The sequence below is a fragment of the Morone saxatilis genome, unplaced genomic scaffold (assembly GCF_004916995.1).
Source record: "Morone saxatilis isolate NCDOM2014 unplaced genomic scaffold, NCSU_SB_2.0 Contig14, whole genome shotgun sequence".
In the NCBI taxonomy this organism is placed as follows: Eukaryota; Metazoa; Chordata; class Actinopteri; family Moronidae; genus Morone; species Morone saxatilis.
Window position 1 is genome coordinate 10,287,495 of NW_023339696.1, and position 10,991 is coordinate 10,298,485.

The 10,991-nt window shown below is 38.6% G+C and overlaps 1 protein-coding gene across 1 annotated transcript; it reads right to left on the minus strand.

Moving 5' to 3' along the window:
* Positions 1-4,375: 4,375 nt before the first annotated feature.
* On the minus strand, positions 4,376-7,012 carry LOC118323751 (the record flags this gene model as incomplete). Its single annotated transcript, XM_035655813.1, is given in 3 exon segments — positions 4,376-4,806; positions 6,233-6,360; positions 6,873-7,012. Coding segments are annotated over 3 exon segments (355 nt in total), but the record flags the coding sequence as incomplete, so codon positions are not given.
* Between the last annotated feature and the right edge of the window lie 3,979 nt (positions 7,013-10,991).

Sequence of the window (10,991 nt, forward strand, 5' to 3'; positions counted from 1 at the left end):
TGTAATTTCCCCTCTGTGGGACTAATAAAGGCATATCTTATCTTATCTTATCTTATTAACTAAGAAAACAGATGTGTAGATAATGACATTTGAAAGAAACACAGCAGCACTGCCAACCGTGGATGGACCTGCAAGCTGTCTGACCCAGAAAAACCCCTCGAATCAGACAGCAGTCACAGGCATGAGCATTCATTGTCATCATTGATTCTGTGGTTGTTTTGTTGTGTATAGAAACTTATTTAGCACCTAAATATTGTTTATTATACAACTTTTGTTAAACAAGTGCAACATTTATAGGAATTTGTTAAATGCATAAATGTAGAGTAGCAGAAGTGGCAAAGAGTCAGCAAACTGTTAACATTAGCCACCATTAGCTATACTGGTCATACCAGAGCGAGTAAGGCCGTAGCAGCAAACCCCCCATTAAACTAGGTTATGGTTTAGTTGTTTAAAAAAAGAAGAAGGATGCATCGCTTTTGCCTTGCTTTAAGATAAAGGTTTGCAAGGGAAGTGATACAAAAAGTCAAGTGAGTCATCGCTGTTCTCAGAAACGAGATGAATGTGCTTGTTTGTTTGTCACTGAAAGGCTGACGAAGCTCTGTTCTGAAAATTGGAGGCTTTAGGCTGATCCACAAAAAATGGTTCAATGTGTAACATTTAAGAAGCTCTATTGGCAGAAATGGAATATAATTTTCATAGGTATGTTTTTATTAGTGTATAATCAACTAAATATTGGAATTATTGTGTTTTTGTTTTCTTGAATGAGCTGTTTCTATCTACAGAAAGAGCAGGTCCTCTTCTACAGAGTCCAAACACTGGCTCAAGATAGGGCCTTTCACTTTGATCATCACCATTGTTTCTCTTTCACACTTGGAAGAGGAGGGTGAAGCGACAGAGTTGCAATCTACAATTACACCGGCAGATGCCACTGAATCCTACTCACTGGACATTTAAGATATTCTCAGCGGTCACACTCATGTTGAAGAATTTCTATTCTTACCGTCCGCCCACTGGGTAAGCATCAAAAAAGAAAAAGAAACATGTACCTGAATGTACCGCAGTGAAAGACCATCATGCTCAGTCAGTTTACTTTGTGTTCTCTAATGCTTCAAATGTGGGATGTCCTGGATCACATATAATATCCCATAACTGCTGATTCAGAGGCTCACTGTCTCTGTGTTCCAGATGTTTCGAACAGCAGTGGCTGAACGAGGCAGCCGCATAATTACCGGACCCCAGGGTCCCATCTCACAATGCAGGATTACTAAGTTATCTGAAATCTGAAGCATGCTGAAGGAGAACTATTCAGGCTTTTGCTTGCTGCAATTATCCAGCTAAATAAATTGTCTGCTCTCAGTGTTCACAGTTGATAATGCCTTTCATTTTCTATTTTTTTTTTTTTACATAAAAAAATATTTCAAAAGTATTTCAGTCAGTGTCTAAACTCAACAAAGTGCTTACTGAAGCTTATGGAACAGCAAAAGTGTACTGTACATCACCTACCATCATAACACCAAGTGATGGGATCAGTGGTCTGACATGGTGACTTGGGCAGATTCAATCCAGATTTGTAGGAGAAAGAGCAAAACATCAGAAAACCACCAACATAATACTGCATAATATTGTTCCAATATATTGTACATGTAAATAAATCAGTTTAGCCACATACTTATTGTTAATGATTGTAACCCAGTGGCTGATATTGACACCAAGCCCTTTAATTTTACAATCCATTGAAAGGTTTTGTTTGTATGGCTGCTTTAACTGCTACAGTCAGGCATTCAAATGTCAACTGTGTAACATGTAGGAGGATCTATTGGCAGAAATGGAATATAATATTCATGTTAGTGTATAATCACCTGAAAATAAGAACTGAGAAATAGAATGAGCTATTTTTATCTACAGAGGGAGCGGGTCTATGGAGGCCACCATGTTAATTTACTCTAGATAGGGCCCTTTCACGTTTTTCGTGAGTTTCATGGCCATCATAGTTTCTCCTACATCAGTGGTTCCCAATCTGGGGGTTGCGACCCCCGACTAGGCCTTCTTAATTTTACTTAATGATAGAAAAGGGTTCCCTTAAACAAAAAGGTTGAGAACACTGTCCTACACTTTTGGAAGGTGAGCAGTTATTTAACTGATTGCATCTGCAATTTCTCTGCTAGATGCCACTAAATCCTACACACTGGTCCTTTAAATAGAAGAAAAGAGTTCTTCAGTGAATCCTAAAACCCCCACCCAGGGTTTTTAGGCAAAAGGAGTGCTGTCAGACTGTGCTTCATTATTAAGTTTTGAAAATAAAACTGAACAATAAAATTTCCATTCATCACATTTATTTAAAGCCAAATAATTTAACTGAAAATTAAATATGTGGCTATATTAATGTTGATATACCCTTATACGCCATACATGGTGTTCACACAAAGTAACTAAATACAAAGATTAGTAACGTTACACTTTGTTTACTTAAGCCACTAACCTATGCTCTTATATGTAAGGCCATAACCGCATCCTGTCAACCTGTCACCTGATCTAAGACACTCATCTCGCACACGAGAAAAACATGTATTTGTGCAAGACAGATACGCATACCGAGAGCTCTCAATTTTTTAAACATCATAGCTTGTATGGAAAACACTAATCAGACAAAGTTTGAAACCATCTACTTTAGATCAAAACATTTTTTTTTATGCGACACCTACCTACACCTCGTAAGAGTCACAGTTTCCGCTCTTACCTCCTTTACTGAAAACAGCTTCTGACAAATTCTGTAAGTCAAAAAAAGTGAGTGATGCAGCCACATTTCAAGAACCGTTTTATTACTTTAACCTCGATCAACAGCACCTGTGTGTGTGGATTACCAACCCTGATACTGAGGCCTTTAAGAGGTTATGTTAAAATGGATTGTAAGTACATGAGGCTTCAAAATAAACACGCACCACAGCACCTATTGGCTGTGTAAAATGGCAGATTGTTATCTCCATAAGTGCCATGGTGTAATTTTGTAGGTTAAGGTTCTTCTGTACCTTATCATTTGGTGTTTCCTGTTACAAGTTATAACAGGTATGGAAACTGCTGCAGTTGCACAATCTGTTTTCTTGATAAAAATGGGACATTTTAGTTTTAAAAAGCGTCATTAAGTGCGACGCTGTGGTGGAGATGTTCTCGGCTTCTTGCAGTAAACGCACATTGTTTTTCTTGTAACTGGGGTCTCAATTTCCGTTTGTGTGCTACACCACTCACCTCAAAGCACAGTTTCAATTCCTCGCTGGACTTCTCATGAGTTGTTCTGAGTGGTCCCCCTATACACACACAAACTCCAAACTCGTACTACTTTACCCTGACACTTAACCCACATAGAAACATAAACACACATTTTACACTTCAAGCGCCTAGGCCCGATCAATGTGGCTCGGTGGAGGAAAAAAAAAGTCACAGCCTGTGACCACAGCGCACAGCCTTTTGCATGCTGTTATGAGATGAGAAGTTGTCTGTATGACATTTTAATGTTGACTCACACAGTGGGACTCTGGGCCCTGAGTTTGGATGCAACTTGCCTTGACTTATATTGTTTGAACTGTTCCTTGATTTACTGTGTTTGAAGGTGCAGTGTTTGCATTAGTGAACACACGCACTAGGCTCGACTTGGCACTGGTAGTAAACTATCACACTGTTTTTCAGGTTGTCTCTTCTTGTGTGGATTAACAACGCCTGGGACTTACTGACAATAACAACTTTTTCATTTAACCTAAAAAACATTTTGCTGAACTCTCATGCTGTGCCAGTCATAATAGAATTGGCTTCGAAAAAAAACCCCACAGTGACTGATTTGATGTGGGATGTGTGGTGGCTGGAGATGTGTGAACATTTTAACCGCAGACATATGTAAATAATTGTGAAAACAGAAGTTTTACCTGAATGTGTGGTTTGTTGCCAAGACCCAGGTTTCTTACTTACTCAGGTCATCACCATCCACATCATTCTCATGTTACTATGCTGCTAATCAATCACCAAAATCGGAGCTTGGAGATCAAATTTGAGTGATTGAATGGGAATTAAAAGTTGGAGTAGACTCAGAATTAGAAGACTTCATGGTTTACAAAAAATAGTGAATATTTCTATGTAAATATTACGAAAGAAAATGCTTTCCTAATGTATGATTAACCGTTTTTTTTCTTTCTTATTTATTTGTTCAATATAAAATTAAAATGTGAACTAATAAGATTATATCCTTTCAGTTTTGTTTCTTGCATTGTGTCTCTTTGTGGCTTGGTGGTGTTGCCACAAAACCACTGGATAGTTAATTAGTGAGCATCCTGGTATTCTGAATCATCCTCAAGAACAAGCCATTAATAATTCCAAACATGGCTTCTAATCCCACATATGAATCGTTTTATTTATGTAGACAGCAAATTACAGCTATTATTGTTACATTACACAGTATACACATTTTATAGGTTTCAAAGTAACTCTTTAGTAATACAGCAAATAAACCATCTGCAAAAACAAGGAATGGCTGAAATTAAAGACATATTTACATAACTGTGTGTCACTGACATACAGTAAACTGTACACACACACAGACACACACATGGTCTAAAGAGATATCAGAGCATGTCGGAGAACATACCGAGTTGCTACATTGCTTTAGATGCATCACTTGCACCTCAGTGGTGCAGAGACAGGAGTTTCAGGTTGGTTGCTGGCAGGCCGACATCCTTAGCGTCTGAGTGTTCCTCGCATGTCCTCATAAACATCATTCGTGGTGGCGCGTCTTGGTTTCACTGTGTTGCGCAAAGTCTTGGTCTGGTAACAACAGATAGCGTTGTCAACATGTTAGATGTTGGGCTTTTATACAATGAGTAACAGGATTATTATTCACTTCTCAAACTTCTCATAGTTTCATATCTGAAATATGACAACCTGTATAGAAAGTGTCACACTGATTATTCCATCTGAACCACTATTTGTTCAGTCCACCTTGAAATGCTGTTTATATATAATATGAAGTTTGAATATATGTGATAAAACTTAAATATATGGAATTAACTCTCATGTGATCAAAGCACTGCGGCATCTTGTGTTTCCAATACGACCTAATATTATTCCATAAGGATCTTACTGCAAGAAGTGTTGGACTACTAAATCTGTAAGAGGCGGTCCTAACTAATAAAGAGATAAATAACACCCTGGCAAATGAGGGCCAATATTCACGCTGTTAATGTACTGTATTTTCAAACACAATGCATAGGAAGCAACTCAAGGTTTAATGTGGTTAAAGCAGGAAAGTCAGTCTGCTTTGATCTATGAATAAATGTGAGTGATTTTACAGTAACTGCTGTCCACAAGGGTTTTATACATATATGAAAAGCTTTTCCTTCAGTTCATGAAGTCCCTGCAGCACCTGAAGGCATGGACTGTTATATTATGTTGTAAATAATGCACCAGAGTGCAATGTCTTTATGCACAACCGTTTACCTTCATTGCATCGCCTGAAAACGACAGCAGACTGTTCCAATATAAAAATACAGACCTCTACACATATCAGACTGGTCGGTTGTAACTTTATTATCATCGTTGGTTATAGTTATATAATCAGATTCACCAAATCAGTGTCTTTATTTTAATACAGTGTTTGATAGTCACCACACCTATGATCTATATTCACCTTCCCCCAGCCCTTTTTCATACCTGGACCAAAATAAAAACACCCACACAGACTGACTATAAGACCTACTACCACCTTGTGCTTTGCATTTATTATTCAAAGGGCTTGAATGGGCATGACTCGGCTATCTTGAAGCAACATCTGGCATAATAATATTACACATCTAGATCATAGGATAGCATCTGTGCCTTGATGACGTCTGATTTCATTCCATATATTCAAGTTTCATTCCATATACTTGTACACACACGTATGCACAAAAACAGAACAACAGAATTCACATTCACATTTATTCATTTTGCTCTTGTGCAGCAACCATTAGGTTTTGTGCACACTGTTCACACCTAATAAAAAGTGTGAACAGAGATAACTGACTGCAAACATCAGCTTTCCAAATGAAAGAATAAAATGATTTTACTGTGTGTGTGTGTGTGTGTGTGTTTGTCAGATGAGTAGGGTTGAGCATAACAAGAACATTGAAACAGCCCCCGAGGTTCCATCAGGGCTCGTGAGTCATAGCAAAAATACAACCAAATGAAGAGACACACACAAACACATGAGTACCTTGAGGGTGATCCATATGAAGAAACCGATGACGATGCCAAGCAGCACAGCAGCAGAGATCACGACAGACACCACGACCAGATTCTTATCTGACGATGTGTCACACTGCTTCGGTGCTGGTTCTGTTCCTAAAGTACAGTGAGACTTTTGTTATGTCTGTGACACTGGACTTTTTTTTGGGGATATTTCTTAAGAACAATTTTGGAGAAACTGCAAATGCTCCAGTCAAAATTATATTAAAACAAAGTTTACAGTTTCTGAACCAGTCTTCTGTTTCAAATGGAGCCGAAAGGTGCAAAATGAACTCAAAGTGAAACTCCTTTTATTTAAATTAGGTAGTCATGGCAGTGAAGTCAAAAAGATAAAGTGAGTAGAAAGCATAGATATTATTTCTATCAGATAAGTCAATGTAAGTTCAGTCTTACACTTTGCTGTAGTATGTGAAATCCCTGGCTCTACTCCATCGACTGAATACAAATAGTCTGTTAAGTCTGTTACTATGTTTCACTGTGTGGTTGAACGTGTATATGCTTGTTGGATGAATCATTGTTAGAAAAAAATGTTGTCCAGGAATGATGAAGAAATTAAAGCATAAGAAGTAAATATTTTATGGGATAATACATGAATTGATAAGGCTTACCTGACACCACCAGGAGCACCACCAGGAGCACAGACCCGGTCCCTTTCTTGTGTATGACTGAAGCAGTCTTCTGATCAAACTTTGAGTAACAGCACCAGTAGGGTCCCGTGTCGTCAGAGGTCAAGTTTTTGATGAGAATGGTGGGAATTTGTTGTGACTGTACTTGTTGTTACATGGTATTTTTGTCTGAGACACTGTCTTTGTTGAAAACATCGATGTCCTCGCTGAGACCTTTCTTCAGTGTCAGTGAGTCTTGTTCTGGCTCAGGAGGTCTGCACTGGATAGTGACGGATCCTCCAAAATCTTTCCATACCACTCCACTGTCTACATACATACAATTGGCACAGTTATTCACTTTACATTTGATAAAGCTTCATGAGTTCATCCTGCCTTACATTAATTACTACACAAAACATTAGTATTCATTCTTGGGAATTATAATCAGTCTTACCTGGTCCAGTCAGGGCTGTGTAGGAGAGACAAAGGATGGTTATGAGCTTTAACCAGACAGCGAACATGATGACAGACACACAAGGTTCACTTGACTTCTAACTCCTCAGTAGGAAATGTGATGTGTTTTTAACCACATCACCTAACACATTTACAAAAGCATCACGTGACCTACATCAGTTTGTCTAATGTGGGCGAGAAGCACCAGCTGAGATACAGTGCAAAGTAAGAACTTTTTTTCTGAGGTTGAACCGCTTGGGAGGAACACTAGTCTGCATTTATCCTAAAGCGCTTGCACTAGTGCAACTGCAATGTTAGCATAGAGTGAAAGGTCTCTGGTGCAGCAACAGTGTCAAACAAACATGAGGATAACCATAGTGCTTGAAAACCACTGGAGGAAGAAGTATTAAGATCTTATATTCTACTACAAGTAAATGTACAGAAGTATCATCAGCAAAATCTATGTAAAGTATAAAAAAAGTGTTGTTTTTCGGAGACTAAAAGTAGCACGGTCATCCTAGACTTGATAAAGCTTTATGATTTCATCCTTCTCTACATTTAATTACTACAAAAATGTGAGATTTGCAGCTCTAATCTGAACTTGTCACTACAATAATAATGTTGGATGTCTCAAAATCTCAGAAATCATAGAACACATTCACACAATACTGAAAGTAAAGTTGAACACTACACTGTTCTTCCTTAGACCTCTCTGAAGCATCACATACAAGAAAAGACTTCTGCATTGGTTGATATGTTTTTTTTCTACTGAGATAAGGCGTCAAAACACATCCACACTGAAAGTAGGTCAAAAGTGTAGTTTTAGCGCTGGGTTGTAGACCGCTTTACAACGTTTGTATTGCCCTCTAGTGGGCTAGTCTCAGTAGGTATCTGTCGATTTGTTTCAAGTCTGTTTACACAGAAGAGTCTTGCATTCATTCATCCATTGTGCTGCAGCCTGCAGTGAAGAACAAGAGTGCAGAGGATGCCCTCTCCACAGCGCCACACTCCAAGAATGCTGTTTATTTATATAAACCACCATCCTCTTTAATCTGATCACCAAACTCATTGACCTGGGCATCAACACCTCCCACTGCAGCTGGATACTGGACTTTCTCACCAACCGACCCCAGTCTCTTAGGTTAGACAACCACACCTTCTCAGCCCTTTACCCTAACACTGGAGTCCCACAGGGCCGTGTGCTGAGCCCTCTCCTCTGCTCCCTCTTCACCTACGACTGCATGCCTGTTCATGGTTCCAATACCATTATCAAGTTGGCAGACGACACAGGAGTGGTTGGCCTGAGTCAGCGTACAAAAAGGAAGGCCCAGAACTTGTGCCAATAACAACCTGGCTCTTAACACCAAGAAGACCAAAGAGATCATTGTGGACTTCAGAAAGACCAAAGGTAGGACAAACACCCTCTGTATCAACAGGACTCTGGGAGCCGCTACAGGACTCTCTGTTCTAGGACCAGCAGGCTCAGGAACAGCTTTCTCCTTTCAGCTGTCACATAGACTTAACTGCACTATTCATGCTCTCACATACCAATTCATATTCATGCCACTGTCCATTTATATCTGCCCTATAGTATATATTAATTTTACTACAGTCTATACCGTACATATCTGTGCCTCACATATGCCCAAACGAACCACACCCAGAGGGTAGACGCTCCCTGTTTCGAAACAACTGCTCTAACAACTTGCACTATGAGGAAGGCTAAATCAAATTATTATCAGTCAGCTCCATTAAATTGGGACTAGATACACTTCTTTAGAAATATACTCTATCAAATTATCATAAAATAAAATATTCTTACCAATAAACTTGATCTTTTACAACAATGAAATATATGTAATTTAACCACAGTCTTTCAACACACCCGATTTATCAGACAATTATTTATCTATGCTTTAAATTTACATGTCTTTATCTATATTATATTACTTATTTTATGACTATAACTACATAAAAAAGAAAGAAAAAGAATCAGCCACAGGACATTCATAACCATATTTATTGTATTTAGAAATACACACATCAAATGTTTGTTAATATTTCATTTTTTTTCCAGGGAAGAATAAGGGAAAAGCTAAATGTCACTGCGCGATGCACTACAGGATCAAAAAAAGGAAGTAGTAGTGAAGTAGGTGAAGGAGGGAAGAAGGTGACAGGTTGATGAGGAGGAAGAGAGTGGTGGGGGTATTTATCTATAAAAAGCCTTTTCTTTTCTTTGGCCACCTCCCAATGGGTCAGAGGGTTGTGGCATCTCATCCTGCTGCTCCACATCGTCAAGGCACTCTAGAGAGGCAACAAAAAGACCACACATTAATCCGAAGCATTTAACAGTAGCTGGTATTTGATGAATACAATCACAGACCGTTTTTGGATGACAGAATGTGTGATTTGAGCCACACAGCTTACAAAATATTGAAGAAATCATGTCCTTGTTTACTTGTTTCAAAGAAATATGTGAAGACACAGATCACCAGTTACACGGTGTTAATAAACTGCCTGAAGTCCTCAATATTTTTTGCTGAACATATTGACATTAATACACATATATAACACATTTTAAAGTTCACACAGCAAACAAGTGAGCTTTGATTTCTAAATGTTCATAATCTGAGGAGGCAGCCACTCTCTTACAAACATGCACCTGGAGGTTAATAAAAAGCTTTTCATACTAAGTGAAACCTGCCATCAGAGAACAGCTGCTTGACTACAGACCATCATACCATCATGACAGGGAAAAAACACATCAAAGAGACCATGTGATGCTGACTTAGAGAGGAGATTGTGTACTGTATCTTAAAAGAAAAAAAAGCTACGGTATGTCTGCAGCATATGGGACAAGACTGGGAACCAGAATCAGGTTTTTGTTAGAGGCAAGGAGAGTGGAATTACCTGATCTGTTATAGTGTACAGAGATATTCAGTGAATAATCTAAGTAATGCACTGTTGTTTAGACATGGTGAGAGTGTGACAGTGACTTAAAAGCTTCTTTATAAACACATCAAGAGTTCAGGCTACTTACCATCATTTGCTTGTTCTGGGTCCTTTTTAACCTACAATGAAAACATAATACAAGGATATGAGATATCATCACTGAACCAAAGCGACTATTTAATCTGTATATAAAGAAGTCTCCCTGTATTCCTATATGTGAATCCTATTACTTCTACTTTGTGGAAATACAGTGACCTGAGCAGAGAGAGTCTAGGCTTCGTCTGTGAGAAGAAGTCTTGTTATTTATATCACAAAGATGTATTATTTGTGCCCAGGGTAAATGAAAAGTTTGAAACTGACTGCAGCTCCACAAAGAATTCTACCATGTTTGTCAAACGAGTACATTTTGAGCATAACAGGAACATGGAAACAGCCTTTGAGATTCCATTAGGGCTTGTTAATCACAGCAAAATACAATCAAATAAAGAAAAACACACACAAACAGACACACATGGGTACCTTGAGGGTGATCCATATGAGGACGCCGATGATGATGCCAACCAGCACAACAGCGATCACAACAAACACCGGGGTCAGATTTTGATGTGGTGGGTCACACTGCTCCACCGTATCTGTTGGTAATGTATATTTATGTTTATCTGAGACTCAAGCTGTAAAGGTTTTCATTTTTGACCAGACATGTCAGGAGAGAGGCAT